This window comes from Lissotriton vulgaris, chromosome 9, assembly GCF_964263255.1.
Source record: "Lissotriton vulgaris chromosome 9, aLisVul1.2, whole genome shotgun sequence".
Lineage (NCBI taxonomy): Eukaryota > Metazoa > Chordata > Amphibia > Caudata > Salamandridae > Lissotriton > Lissotriton vulgaris.
Window position 1 is genome coordinate 861,588,554 of NC_141697.1, and position 15,996 is coordinate 861,604,549.

The following is a 15,996-nucleotide window of genomic DNA, read 5'->3' on the forward strand; positions in this document are numbered from 1 at the left end:
CGTCTGGTACCCGCCACCTATATGGAAGGACGTGAGCAGTGGGGGTATTGCACCTCTCTCTTGGGCAGCCTGCATCTGCATGCTAGCCCCTGCATATTGAACTTCCGTTTGGTGTCTGTGGCGGTACGAGGGGACCCGAGGAGAGACTGCAAGAGCTTGGGACAGTTTGGTGCTTCTTCGTTTCCTGCTCCATGGGTTCCGCAAAACATCATTTGTAAAACACCAATGCTCCCCGTATTCCTCCACCGACCCGAGCTGCTGACATTACATGGCATCCTGGGAGTTGTAGTTTGCAGGACTTTGAACGAGCTACAACAGGTGAACTGCATTAGACAAGGGGAGAAGCGGACCGACAACAGCTTTTACAGAGGAAGCAGGGAAGAGCATAGCAATTTTTCACTCTGGTGTTGGGCGCTGAAGAAGGCGAAAGCCGAAATGCATTCGCCGCCACTGGAGCTGTTTTAAGCAATTAAAGACTTTCCCACCTGTTCCCCTCAGGCCTCCGCTTCTTCTTTTGGGAAGGGGTTTCTTTGGATACAATTCATGCGCCAGCCAGTAGGCGCATTTCGGATGGCCCCGCCATGTTTTGGGTCCGGACTTGAACTGGCTTACCTCACGGCATTTTGGACGCTTCAGGGATGGAATCGTCTGGTACCCGCCACCTATACGGAAGGACGTGACCAGTGGGGGTATTGCACCTCTCTCTTGGGCAGCCTGCATCTGCATGCTAGCCCCTGCATATTGAACTTCCGTTTGGTGTCTGTGGCGGTACGAGGGGACCCGAGGAGAGACTGCAAGAGCTTGGGACAGTTTGGTGCTTCTTCGTTTCCTGCTCCATGGGTTCCGCAAAACATCATTTGTAAAACAGCAATGCTCCCCGTATTCCTCCACCGACCCGAGCTGCTGACATTACATGGCATCCTGGGAGTTGTAGTTTGCAGGACTTTGAACGAGCTACAACAGGTGAACTGCATTAGACAGGGGGAGGAGCGGACCCACAACAGCTTTTACAGAGGAAGCAGGGAAGAGCACAGAAATTTTTCACTCTGGTGTTGGGCGCTGAAGAAGGCGAAAGCCGAAATGCATTCGCCGCCACTGGAGCTGTTTTAAGCAATTAAAGACTTTCCCACCTGTTCCCCTCAGGCCTCCGCTTCTTCTTTTGGGAAGGGGTTTCTTTGGATACAATTCATGCGCCAGCCAGTAGGCGCATTTCAGATGGCCCGCCATGTTTTGGGTCCGGACTTGAACTGGCTTGCCTCACAGCATTTTGGACGCTTCAGGGATGGAATCGTCTGGTACCCGCCACCTATATGGAAGGACGTGAGCAGTGGGGGTATTGCACCTCTCTCTTGGGCAGCCTGCATCTGCATGCTAGCCCCTGCATATTGAACTTCCGTTTGGTGTCTGTGGCGGTACGAGGGGACCCGAGGAGAGACTGCAAGAGCTTGGGACAGTTTGGTGCTTCTTCGTTTCCTGCTCCATGGGTTCCGCAAAACATCATTTGTAAAACACCAATGCTCCCCGTATTCCTCCACCGACCCGAGCTGCTGACATTACATGGCATCCTGGGAGTTGTAGTTTGCAGGACTTTGAACGAGCTACAACAGGTGAACTGCATTAGACAAGGGGAGAAGCGGACCGACAACAGCTTTTACAGAGGAAGCAGGGAAGAGCATAGCAATTTTTCACTCTGGTGTTGGGCGCTGAAGAAGGCGAAAGCCGAAATGCATTCGCCGCCACTGGAGCTGTTTTAAGCAATTAAAGACTTTCCCACCTGTTCCCCTCAGGCCTCCGCTTCTTCTTTTGGGAAGGGGTTTCTTTGGATACAATTCATGCGCCAGCCAGTAGGCGCATTTCGGATGGCCCCGCCATGTTTTGGGTCCGGACTTGAACTGGCTTACCTCACGGCATTTTGGACGCTTCAGGGATGGAATCGTCTGGTACCCGCCACCTATACGGAAGGACGTGACCAGTGGGGGTATTGCACCTCTCTCTTGGGCAGCCTGCATCTGCATGCTAGCCCCTGCATATTGAACTTCCGTTTGGTGTCTGTGGCGGTACGAGGGGACCCGAGGAGAGACTGCAAGAGCTTGGGACAGTTTGGTGCTTCTTCGTTTCCTGCTCCATGGGTTCCGCAAAACATCATTTGTAAAACAGCAATGCTCCCCGTATTCCTCCACCGACCCGAGCTGCTGACATTACATGGCATCCTGGGAGTTGTAGTTTGCAGGACTTTGAACGAGCTACAACAGGTGAACTGCATTAGACAGGGGGAGGAGCGGACCCACAACAGCTTTTACAGAGGAAGCAGGGAAGAGCACAGCAATTTTTCACTCTGGTGTTGGGCGCTGAAGAAGGCGAAAGCCGAAATGCATTCGCCGCCACTGGAGCTGTTTTAAGCAATTTAAGACTTTCCCACCTGTTCCCCTCAGTCCTCCGCTTCTTTTTTTGGGAAGGGGTTTCTTTGGATACAATTCATGTGCCTGCCAGTAGGCGCATTTCGGATGGCCTCACCATGTTTTGGGTCCGGACTTGAACTGGCTTGCCTCACGGCATTCTGGACGCTTCAGGGATGGAATCGTCTGGTACCCGCCACCTATACGGAAGGACGTGAGCAGTGGGGGTATTGCACCTCTCTCTTGGGCAGCCTGCATCTGCATGCTAGCCCCTGCATATTGAACTTCCGTTTGGTGTCTGTGGCGGTATGAGGGGACCCGAGGAGAGACTGCAAGAGCTTGGGACAGTTTGGTGCTTCTTCGTTTCCTGCTCCATGGGTTCCGCAAAACATCATTTGTAAAACACCAATGCTCCCCGTATTCCTCCACCGACCCGAGCTGCTGACATTACATGGCATTCTGGGAGTTGTAGTTTGCAGGACTTTGAACGAGCTACAACAGGTGAACTGCATTAGACAGGGGGAGGAGCGGACCCACAACAGCTTTTACAGAGGAAGCAGGGAAGAGCACAGCAATTTTTCACTCTGGTGTTGGGCGCTGAAGAAGGCGAAAGCCGAAATGCATTCGCCGCCACTGGAGCTGTTTTAAGCAATTAAAGACTTTCCCACCTGTTCCCCTCAGGCCTCCGCTTCTTCTTTTGGGAAGGGGTTTCTTTGGATACAATTCATGCGCCAGCCATTCGGCGCATTTCAGATGGCCCGCCATGTTTTGGGTCCGGACTTGAACTGGCTTGCCTCACGGCATTTTGGACGCTTCAGGGATGGAATCGTCTGGTACCCGCCACCTATATGGAAGGACGTGAGCAGTGGGGGTATTGCACCTCTCTCTTGGGCAGCCTGCATCTGCATGCTAGCCCCTGCATATTGAACTTCTGTTTGGTGTCTGTGGCAGTACGAGGGGACCAGAGGAGAGACTGTAAGAGCTTGGGACAGTTTGGTGCTTCTTCGTTTCCTGCTCCATGGGTTCCGCAAAACATCATTTGTAAAACACCAATGCTCCCCGTATTCCTCCACCGACCCGAGCTGCTGACATTACATGGCATCCTGGGAGTTGTAGTTTGCAGGACTTTGAACGAGCTACAACAGGTGAACTGCATTAGACAGGGGGAGGAGCGGACCCACAACAGCTTTTACAGAGGAAGCAGGGAAGAGCACAGAAATTTTTCACTCTGGTGTTGGGCGCTGAAGAAGGCGAAAGCCGAAATGCATTCGCCGCCACTGGAGCTGTTTTAAGCAATTAAAGACTTTCCCACCTGTTCCCCTCAGGCCTCCGCTTCTTCTTTTGGGAAGGGGTTTCTTTGGATACAATTCATGCGCCAGCCAGTAGGCGCATTTCAGATGGCCCGCCATGTTTTGGGTCCGGACTTGAACTGGCTTGCCTCACGGCATTTTGGACGCTTCAGGGATGGAATCGTCTGGTACCCGCCACCTATATGGAAGGACGTGAGCAGTGGGGGTATTGCACCTCTCTCTTGGGCAGCCTGCATCTGCATGCTAGCCCCTGCATATTGAACTTCCGTTTGGTGTCTGTGGCGGTACGAGGGGACCCGAGGAGAGACTGCAAGAGCTTGGGACAGTTTGGTGCTTCTTCGTTTCCTGCTCCATGGGTTCCGCAAAACATCATTTGTAAAACACCAATGCTCCCCGTATTCCTCCACCGACCCGAGCTGCTGACATTACATGGCATCCTGGGAGTTGTAGTTTGCAGGACTTTGAACGAGCTACAACAGGTGAACTGCATTAGACAAGGGGAGGAGCGGACCGACAACAGCTTTTACAGAGGAAGCAGGGAAGAGCATAGCAATTTTTCACTCTGGTGTTGGGCGCTGAAGAAGGCGAAAGCCGAAATGCATTCGCCGCCACTGGAGCTGTTTTAAGCAATTAAAGACTTTCCCACCTGTTCCCCTCAGGCCTCCGCTTCTTCTTTTGGGAAGGGGTTTCTTTGGATACAATTCATGCGCCAGCCAGTAGGCGCATTTCGGATGGCCCCGCCATGTTTTGGGTCCGGACTTGAACTGGCTTACCTCACAGCATTTTGGACGCTTCAGGGATGGAATCGTCTGGTACCCGCCACCTATACGGAAGGACGTGACCAGTGGGGGTATTGCACCTCTCTCTTGGGCAGCCTGCATCTGCATGCTAGCCCCTGCATATTGAACTTCCGTTTGGTGTCTGTGGCGGTACGAGGGGACCCGAGGAGAGACTGCAAGAGCTTGGGACAGTTTGGTGCTTCTTCGTTTCCTGCTCCATGGGTTCCGCAAAACATCATTTGTAAAACAGCAATGCTCCCCGTATTCCTCCACCGACCCGAGCTGCTGACATTACATGGCATCCTGGGAGTTGTAGTTTGCAGGACTTTGAACGAGCTACAACAGGTGAACTGCATTAGACAGGGGGAGGAGCGGACCCACAACAGCTTTTACAGAGGAAGCAGGGAAGAGCACAGCAATTTTTCACTCTGGTGTTGGGCGCTGAAGAAGGCGAAAGCCGAAATGCATTCGCCGCCACTGGAGCTGTTTTAAGCAATTTAAGACTTTCCCACCTGTTCCCCTCAGTCCTCCGCTTCTTTTTTTGGGAAGGGGTTTCTTTGGATACAATTCATGTGCCTGCCAGTAGGCGCATTTCGGATGGCCTCACCATGTTTTGGGTCCGGACTTGAACTGGCTTGCCTCACGGCATTCTGGACGCTTCAGGGATGGAATCGTCTGGTACCCGCCACCTATACGGAAGGACGTGAGCAGTGGGGGTATTGCACCTCTCTCTTGGGCAGCCTGCATCTGCATGCTAGCCTCTGCATATTGAACTTCCGTTTGGTGTCTGTGGCGGTATGAGGGGACCCGAGGAGAGACTGCAAGAGCTTGGGACAGTTTGGTGCTTCTTCGTTTCCTGCTCCATGGGTTCCGCAAAACATCATTTGTAAAACACCAATGCTCCCCGTATTCCTCCACCGACCCGAGCTGCTGACATTATATGGCATTCTGGGAGTTGTAGTTTGCAGGACTTTGAACGAGCTACAACAGGTGAACTGCATTAGACAGGGGGAGGAGCGGACCCACAACAGCTTTTACAGAGGAAGCAGGGAAGAGCACAGCAATTTTTCACTCTGGTGTTGGGCGCTGAAGAAGGCGAAAGCCGAAATGCATTCGCCGCCACTGGAGCTGTTTTAAGCAATTAAAGACTTTCCCACCTGTTCCCCTCAGGCCTCCGCTTCTTCTTTTGGGAAGGGGTTTCTTTGGATACAATTCATGCACCAGCCAGTAGGCGCATTTCAGATGGCCCGCCATGTTTTGGGTCCGGACTTGAACTGGCTTGCCTCACGGCATTTTGGACGCTTCAGGGATGGAATCGTCTGGTACCCGCCACCTATACGGAAGGACGTGAGCAGTGGGGGTATTGCACCTCTTTTTTAGGCAGCCTGCATCTGCATGCTAGCCCCTGCATATTGAACTTCCGTTTGGTGTCTGTGGCGGTACGAGGGGACCCGAGGAGAGACTGCAAGAGCTTGGGACAGTTTGGTGCTTCTTCGTTTCCTGCTCCATGGGTTCCGCAAAACATCATTTGTAAAACACCAATGCTCCCCGTATTCCTCCTCCGACCCGAGCTGCTGACATTACATGGCATCCTGGGAGTTGTAGTTTGCAGGACTTTGAACGAGCTACAACAGGTGAACTGCATTAGACAGGGGGAGGAGCGGACCCACAACAGCTTTTACAGAGGAAGCAGGGAAGAGCACAGCAATTTCACACTCTGGTGTTGGGCGCTGAAGAAGGCGAAAGCTGAAATGCATTCGCCGCCACTGGAGCTGTTTTAAGCAATTAAAGACTTTCCCACCTGTTCCCCTCAGGCCTCCGCTTCTTCTTTTGGGAAGGGGTTTCTTTGGATACAATTCATGCGCCAGCCAGTAGGCGCATTTCGGATGCACCCCCGCCATGTTTTGGGTCCGGACTTGAACTGGCTTGCCTCACGGCATTTTGGACGCTTCAGGAATCGTCTGGCACCCGCCACCTATACGGAAGGACGTGAGCAGTGGGTGTATTGCACCTCTCTCTTGGGCAGCCTGCATCTGCATGCTTCCCCCTGCATATTGAACTTCCATTTGGTGTCACTGGAGCTGTTTTAAGCAATTAAAGACTTTCCCACCTGTTCCCCTCAGGCCTCCGCTTCTTCTTTTGGGAAGGGGTTTCTTTGGATATATAAATATATATCTGCCGTAAAGCTACGCACCTCCTACAAAGAGCGCCATGCCTGCCCGAGGAGAACCGTTGGTGGAGTCACAGAAACGTCAAGGGCAGTGCGGTGAACGCCAAAGATCGACTTTGGTATTGGACCACAGGGAGCTTTGAAAATGGGCTAACAGTGGCACCTCGGACCCTTTGTGACAGCATTGGAAAAAGAAAGAAAAAATTACCTTGCAGCTTGTAAATCAATTGGTAACCATTACAGACTGCAAAGACCAGGAGTCTCAGCAGCCATTGGGGGCGTGTCAAATTGAAAATTTATGAAAGTGTGGTTGCCACCAGCTGTAAGGACAAGGACTCACGGCGCACCTTTGATAAAGCTCGAAGGTCGAGCGAAACATGTTAGGACTGCCAGAATACAGAGACCATTTATAATTTACAATAAAGATACAAAGGCTCCGCTGTTGGTGTGCGGCTTACTTTCTTTCGTTGAGGAAGATGTTGGAGTAATATGTAACGGCGTGGTTCTGCCGTAAAGCTACGCACCTCCTACAAAGAGCGCCATGCCTGCCCGAGGAGAACCGTTGGTGGAGTCACGGAAACGTCAAGGGCAGTGCGGTGAACGCCAAAGACCGACTTTGGTATTGGACCACAGGGAGCTTTGAAAATGGGCTAACAGTGGCACAACGGACCCTTTGTGACAGCATTGGAAAAAGAAAGAAAAAATTACCTTGCAGCTTGTAAATCAATTGGTAACCATTACAGACTACAAAGACCAGGAGTCTCAGCAGCCATTGGGGGCGTGTCAAATTGAAAATTTATGAAAGTGTGGTTGCCACCAGCTGTAAGGACAAGGACTCACGGCGCACCTTTGATAAAGCTCGAAGGTCGAGCGAAACATGTTAGGACTGCCGGGATACAGAGAGCATTTATAATTTACAATAAAGATACAAAGGCTCCGCTGTTGGTGTGCGGCTTACTTTCTTTCATTGAGGAAGATGTTGGAGTAATATATGTATATATATATATATATATATTCACCACAATGGGATCCCTTTTAGTCAATACGGCGCTCCACAGCGGGTGCTCAGCGTTAAGGCCGGATCCTGGCCCAAACATTTATTTTCCACAAAAGACGCGGCACTCTAGAGCAAGTTACTCAATGGTACTTTAATCTACCACACACCAACTCAACCAACGCATTTCAGCCTGAAGGGCCTTAGTCACGGTTCACGGTATATATATGTATTGCCCCAAAATAACAATCAGCACTCACAGATATAGGATGTCCGATTTAGTACTAATCAATAGTGCAAGAACAAGAGACGCGTTTCAGCAGTCGCCTTTGACAATGTTGGCAGGCACCATATTTGAACATCCTGAAATATAGATTGCAATTCATCACAAACATTGCATAGAAATCAACAAAGGACTCAATTTCAGTCATATCTATGTGATTCGTGATACAATTACACTCACCATCTTTGAATATGTGTGTTGTTTACAATGTTGCGTAATCACATGATAGTGTTCGTGGCACAAGCAAACGTAGAACAATTATTACCATTGAAAAATTTTAATTGTACTTGCTTGGTGCCAGTACGGATGCATTATTTCTACCATTCACCGCAACAGTTGCATCACTTTTGGGGTTAAACCATATTTCCTGATTAGGGCTACTTCATGGAGGAATACATCATCCTGTCACTCTAGGGCCAGTAGGAAATTCCTCCTGTCAGTATGGATATGCTTCCACATACAAGCCACCCAATCTGCCTTAGGGATCTTGTGCATCTGCACAGCAATCACATAAGCCTCACACCGTCTGTCTATGTCATCGCATCCTCCATTATCAAGCACCAGACCCTTGGATATGTGTACTCTCTTGTCAGAGGACACTTATGAAATACTGCCACCTTGATGGCTGGGCTCAGCCCTTCTGGCCTCCATGTCCAACTCCTTCAGGCCTAGCTCCTGAATTAACTGAATCCCTGAATTAACATAATTTTCCTTTTCTTTATGGCCAATCTTTTTTCATCAAAAGCTTGCTCCTTTTTCAGCTTGAGCTTAGCTATATCCAATTTCAATTTCCTTTCTTCTCTCCTGTCCTCACAGTTCTTGGGGGTCAGGCCTCTAAATGATATACTACTCACTGATCTTGGGGGTACAAATGTTCCTTGCAGGCTGTTGCCCCCCTACCCCAAAGGCAGTCCCAGAATTTCCAGTAAATTCTGGGTCAGCTTCTAATCATCATCAATCTCCTGCTCATCCTCTTCAGAGGTCACAGGCCCTGTATTGCGAGTTTCTGCCCAGGCCCCAATTGCCTTTTGCAGCTCTACCTTCCTTGTAAAGCCCCTGGTAGACAGCTCAACCCTCTTGCAGACATCCTTGAGCTGGACCCCAGTGTATCCAGGTCTAACACTATCCATAAACATATAGGTTATAGTAATGTTTTAAGGAATTCATAGGATGTTTGAATTAAAATGTAATGTTTGTATTTAAGTTTTTTAGAACCAATGATGAATATATTTAAATATTAGTATTTTTATTGAAATGAAATCAGCATTATTTGCTGTTGGGTTTTAGTCTCTGTAAAGTGATTGCAATAAACTGTAAATTATGAACTGTCTATTTGGGGAAGTTCTAAACGCAAACCTCTTAGGGTCTAGTAATAATTACAATGTGCACCATGAATATCGCCCCAGAATATTACTGTGGAAAAATATTGAGGGAAAAATATCAAAACAAAATATTGACTTGTAAGCACATCTAAAGTTCTACACCTAACTCCACATATTTATTTATTTATTTATTTATTCATTTATTGAAGTTTTGTATAGCCCTACACGGCGGTATCAGAGCTCTTCACAACATGTACAAATTATGAGCACATTTATACTTCCCTATAGGCAATTACCTTTCGCTACTTTGTCCCTTGATATTATTGTGCAAGGAATTATTGGGGTGGATATTCAGTAGTGTAATCCAATTGGGTGGATTGGAAACACTACTACAGATGTTGATTAAGAAAGTGGTTGTGTCCATATGTTACTCGATACATATATGTACATTTTTCTTCTGCAGGACAGGGTATCATGTCTTACAAGAAGTCAGGTTGTTCTTTCATTTAGCAATTCAGAGAGTGAGACTCCTGCCCCGGTTATGCTACTCTCAGGGCTATGTCCTCGCTGAGGACAAAGAGAGGAAGTGAAACTTTTGAACAACTAAACCTTTCTCCTTGAAGACAAATTAGCTACAAATATTGACACCACAACTAATACCTTTGGAATTGTGTATCCTCTGAACATGGTATCGCGAGCCACAGCATGAGTCATTCCCATTGGGACCAAGTCACAGAAGCGCTGAATCTCATGGACCACTGCATTTGTGAATGGCATCTTTTTTCTGTCCTGATAGGTTGGACTGCGATGTTGACCAGTTTCACGGTCTATCTCTTCATGAATTTTGTCTGTCAAGTGAAAGTGCAAATTAAATTTAAAACAATACATTTTCCATAAAAGAAAATCCTTGGCTTTGCCAGAGGGCTCTTTAACGCACAACCATTGTTAAATCCTTCCCCAATGTAACTAAAGACGAACGGCAAAATAATACTTACAAGTCTCGTAAAGAAAGGAAATGTGTCAGATAGTTTCCTTTTTTGACTGCTGTCATAATTCAGAAAACATATACATGAATAACCAAAATGTTTGGAAAATCATTAGCAAAACAAAATGAAACCCCCAAAGCGTTTTGATAACAAACAAGGATATAATGGGTTGATTACACATCTGAGAAAAGTAGGCCCTATTAAATATTCACAATAACTCTTTTAACAGTAACAGGTAGTTGAAAATAGCCAGACCCTCAATAAGACTTTGTTTTGTTTCATACCCTGTATCTCTGGGTGTTTCAAAAGAAGCAGTACTCCATGTATCAAAGTGTTGCTCATGGTCTCTACTCCACCAAAGATGATGTCCATTATGGTTGGTATTAAGTTCTGGATATGAAATTCCGATGGCTCTTTTTGCTTTTCCTGTAAATAATAAGGTATTTTCTTTCATGTCAGCTTCAAAAGAATCAGTTATCGTTTTTGAATGGCAATAATATGTTTGAAGCCTAAGGCTCAGATTTACTAAGGGCTTGTCTTGATCTTGTGTCATGCAGGGTGATGCAAGGGCAACACAAGCCCTTAAGTGCGATTTAATATGCCACACAGAGCTACAATGCATGGATCTGCGTGGCATAGTAAATCTGGAGTAATGCAAGGCAGTGCAAGTTGATGCTGTGCGTGACTTGGCCCTGGGAAGGCATTTCTTGGATGGAGCGTGCATATTCCCAGTCATCCACCCATGGTTTTCTGTACATTCCCATATTTACAAACAATAAAAAACCTGGCAATGGGTCAAAATGCTATGCCTTTCCAGGGGAGGCATAACAAAGTGAAATATGTTTATTTCTCATTGTTTATTTCCTCTTTCTATGTGTGCTGTAATCTTCTAAAACAAATGTGCCTCAGATTATTGTTTCTGTGCAGGAAGGTGCCATTTCCTGCACAAAAACAATCCTGCTTGTGACGCATGTGCCCTTGCTCCATGGTGCAAGTGTGACTGCATTGGTGCTAGGCTTCACTGTGTGCACTGGCACAGAGAGCAAGCAGGAATGCCCCATATGTAATTAAATATGGCACATTCCTACCCTCTGCATTTGACGCAGCACAGTGCAGCAATTTGTTAGTATATCTGACCTGTATTCTATTAAAAATTGTACCATGGATGATCCAATGGAGAGAATGGAAACAAAATTCATATTCATAATATCCACATAACCAAAAGTTCAAAACATCACATGCTGGCTGAATACAAAAGAGGCTTACATTTGATGTTCTTATCAACACTGCTCTGGGCAAGATAGATCTAAAAAACAGCAGTAAACAGCCCATGCTGTACACATTTTACTGACTTATAGGACTCTAGCTCCCTTATGGGTTAAAACTAATTTAGCCTACAAGACATTCAATCTTAAAATATGAATCCAAATACAATGTGCAAATGTTAATGGTGAATTATCCAAGGTGGATCTCCCAATGTAAAAATAATACAAATGGCTTTACTTGAATATATGGTATCAACTTTATCTTAGTAACTTTCACTCTCAAACTGTTCTAATTATATGAATAAATATAAATGTCTAGTAATGATTACCAAACGTATGGAGGCCCAGATTATTTTGTGCCAGATTTCCTAAAGGCTTGCATTGCCCTTACAGCAAGCAAAGAAACCAAGGCAAATCAGTCCGTAAGCTGGGATTTACTAAAACACACAAATCCACCTTGCAGCAGAGAGGCATTCCATGGGTAGAGTGTGAATGTTCCAATGATTCAGTTGTTGATTTGGGTACAATCTCAGAGTTGCAGCATTGCAAACCTGGAAATGCATCAAAATGGTACGTCTCCCAGGCCAGGCGTAACAAAAAGAAACATATTTATTTCTTCTCATTACTTCCTATTTCTGTGCGTGCTGCCTTCTGCAGAAAGAGGAATATGCCTTTACATTTTTTGGGGGTGAAACAAGGCATCCCTTCCTTCACAAAAACAATCCTGCTCATAACACAGGCCCCCTTGCTCCATGGATCAACAGGGGCAGCATTGGTGCTAGGCTGCACAAAGTGTGCCAATGCCAGGAGACAGCAAAAATGCATTATATCTTCCTTTCACCAAACACAGTGCAGCAAGTTCTCTTGCTGCGTTCCGTGAAACGATAGTTCATCTGCCACCAAATCTCCACTTCTCTGAATACCATAAAGGGTGAAATCCAACCACTACGTTTTAACAGTATAGTTTCAGTGCCTCATCAGTCATGTTATCCTTTTGGAATGATTGAAATGTCCTAATTTATCTCCCTTTTAATGCAAAGTCATTTTACATATTTTCTAAGTTCAAAGTATATATATCTTTAGTCAGAACTTTCCCTTTACTTGAATGTACATAGTTTTTTATTGCTTTTGCTGTTTTAAAATGATTTGCGAATCATTGCAAAAAATGAATAAGATGACCTTCGGCGATTTCAAATATTCAATTTACAATATATGAAGGCTGAATATTTCATTGACTGCAGTTACTCTCTTTTGTAACCAAGTCAAGATGCAATAGTACATTTATGGGATTCTAGCCAATCATCAAGCATCACTTGTCAAAACACTACACAGATGATTATATGGATATCAGAATGAGGTATCATTTGGGCTGGCACTGGTTTATATTTCTCAGTAGAATGCCTAGCACTTTTTGTTATGTTATGTTAAAGTATTTTTGTAGAGCACAACTGTCACTCTGAGGAGTATCATGGCGCTGTAGCAGATTAGTTTGCTAGCAGAGAAAAAAAATGGAGAACTGAAAGTGAAAAGTTTTGATGAGTTCTATACATAGTGCGTCTGGGGCGTTGAAAATCCAAGTTTTCAAGGCCTTCCTAATGAGGGTTTCTGATGAATACTATGGATGTCACTGGGGATTTTGTTCCAGGTTTATTGTGGCCAACACTACGATAGATTTCCCTCCTTTTGAGATACATCTCAATGCTGGAGGTTTCAATAGGTTTGCATTGGAGGATCTAAGAGTGTGGCTTGGTAAATAGCGTATGAACCCGGACCGAAGATACTGGGGGTAAGAAGAGTGAAAGCTTCTGAAAGTAATTATCAAGATATTGAACAAGATTCTTTTATGGACAGGTAACCAGTACAATGCTTCCAGAGTGGCTGATGCAGAAGATTTCCTAGGCCATTTTATTACTAGTCGGGCCGCAGCATGTTGAACCATCTAGGGATTGTGTAGGACTAATTTATTAGATCCTGCATAAAAGCTGTTGCAATTGTCAATTCTGGCTGAAATTAAGGCTTTTGCAACTGTCTGCCTTGCTGTGACAGGGAGTGGATCTAAGACATTTTTAATGATTTGATCAGGTGAAAACAGGTGCCTGCCACAGATAGCGGTTGCTGGTAAAATGACAGAGCTGAATCAAATCTGATCCCAACATTTTGGGTTGCTGTTACTGTGTTCAGGTGGGGGGAGGGGGGGGGGGGGTAATCGTCCGGCCACCATGGACTGGGGCAGAACTCATTCCTTTTGCCCAATTGCATGATTTCCGTTTTTGGCTGAGTTGCATCTCAGGTGGTTGTTTTTAATCCAGTGAAAAACAGCTGTAATGCAGTGATGGAGGTTTCAATATGTTAGTGCGACCTAAGCCTCTTTTGAGGGTTCTGATATTACTTGTCCTGTAAGTGCTGTATTACCATGGGTGATACATAAGTTGAACATGTAAAAATGAATCTAAATGGGCTGAGCCAATATGGCACAGGAATAGCAGCTATGAGGCGCTGCTCTTTGGAACTTTATATGGCTTTAGCCTCTTTGAGAAGCGAAATGCTTTGAACATAAGAGACAGAGATACTTTGAATTAGTGGAGGATTGACAAGAGAGAAGAGCAGGGCTGCGGATGGAGATACATTTGCTGCAGAGGATAGGGGGCAAACAACTCAAAAATTGTGGCTGCTGCTGGCTGCTAACATGACCAGAGGCTGAGAGCACTAAGGACAGATGTGCACACATGAAGTAAACATCAACCGGTAAAGCATGGTCCACACATAGTTGAGAGGTGACATGATTTGGTAGACATGGTGAATTTGGAAGGAAAAGCAAAAAAGTAATGTGTAGCAGAAAAGCAGCTTGATGCTTCAGCCAAGCAAGAGGTGTGCATCCTGATGTCCTATGCCCTGTGAAGAATTGTGGCAATAATGAAAACGACAGTGGTCAAAGATGGGGGCATGTATATAATTAAGAGACTGGGCATGATTACCCTACAGATGTAGGGTCCTGTTGGGTTCCAAATGGCAACATGAATGATGGCACATGCCCCAGTGAGCAGGTGGACCTGAAGAAGGATTAGGCCAGCTCTGAAAGGCTAAATTGGGACAGTGTTTCTTATACATCATTGGTGTACCACCTCTTTAGATATTTGTGGACTAAGTACACCCCTGCTGAAAGCCAACTGTTGCTGAGGTTAAAGAGGCAAGAATAAACAAGACTGGGCTTTTATGGTAGGAGCTGGTTGCAGCATGGCTTTTTTATGTCCTGATTTTCCAGGGATGATGCTAGTAGTGCTTTGGGGTGTGTGAGCTATACTTCCATATGTTGCACCAGGGGAAGACGCCCAAGCAAAGCAAACTTAACTTCTTTGTCACTGGATACAACCACTCTGACATTCTGCAAAGACATGAAGACAGAAGGGGGACTCAGTAGCAATTACTTTGAGAACTACAACTACTCTCTCAAAGGTAGATGTATAGGCTTGGCCTGCTGACTCCGAAGACTTTGACAAAGCATTTTCTGTGGGCTTCAACAGGCTTCTAACAAAATTGAACTCTGACGTTTCTAAAATCAAACTAGACTTGAATAATCTAGGATTGAGAGTTGACTCAACAGAACAATTGATCCAATAGCAGTCTGACATGACAGATCGCTAAGATTTTAATTGTATCAAGTAGTTTACAGAGAAATGTGAAGACCTTGAGAAGAGGTCCTGGATACATTCCTGAAATATGGAGGAGTACCTAAGTGATCCCCTCAGGCAGATTTTGAGCAAAGGAGAGGATTTCCCAGAAGAATAGGGAGGGCCCACACAGTGGGAAAGAAGTGTACAGACTGTAAAAGCAAGACCCATGAACATTGTAGCAAAATTATCATTCTATCAAATAAAATAATTGAGGTTAACAGTGAGATGGAGCCAGGGGGCGTGGCCACGGAGCCGAGCATGGCAGACACGTGAGCCTGAAGCTCCGTGCCGGCCTACAACTTATCAGCCTGCCACACATTGCCAGGGACTGCGGGCACCTATAAATAGTGCCCTGAGGCGCGGATATGCCGGGGGCTGGTTTTAGCAATGTAGCCACTCACTGGGTTGCCGAGGACTTTCAGGGCTGTGACCTCTAGCACGCAAAATGGCGGAACACGGGTGACCGTGACTGGAGGAAGAGCGGAGCCTGCTCTTTGTGTGGCCTGTGCCCTGGGTTGGAACCTGAGGCGGCAACTCCTGAGCTGCAGGGGTACGACTGCGGCAAGGCGGCAGACAATGGTGGAGACGCTGGCACCATCGAGTTGAGGAGCGTGCACCTCAACACGATTACATGGTGCACAGAGCCTGGTCGGGGCTCACATGTTTGACGGATGCCTGCAGCCAGAAGTGTGGAATGCTGGGGCTGGATTTGGTGGCTGGGCAGTCCCTGGACCTGCTGTGAGAGCTTGAGTCTCTGAGAGCGCACCACTGTGGGCAGTGGGCAAGATGGCGGCCTGAGTGTGACTGCCCCTGTCTGAAG

General features: G+C 46.5%; 1 protein-coding gene across 3 annotated transcripts in view; it reads right to left on the minus strand.

The window, feature by feature from the left end:
* The window catches only part of LOC147692377 (cytochrome P450 2G1-like), a 489,071-nt gene that overhangs the window by 112,523 nt on the left and 360,552 nt on the right, over positions 1-15,996 (minus strand). For all 3 annotated transcript variants that reach the window (XM_086938599.1, XM_086938601.1, XM_086938600.1), the window contains 2 exons: positions 10,525-10,666; positions 9,915-10,102 (listed from right to left, as the gene is read on the minus strand). In XM_086938599.1, coding sequence (XP_086794725.1) covers positions 9,915-10,102; positions 10,525-10,666 — 330 coding nt within the window. The remainder of the gene's footprint in view (positions 1-9,914; positions 10,103-10,524; positions 10,667-15,996) is intronic.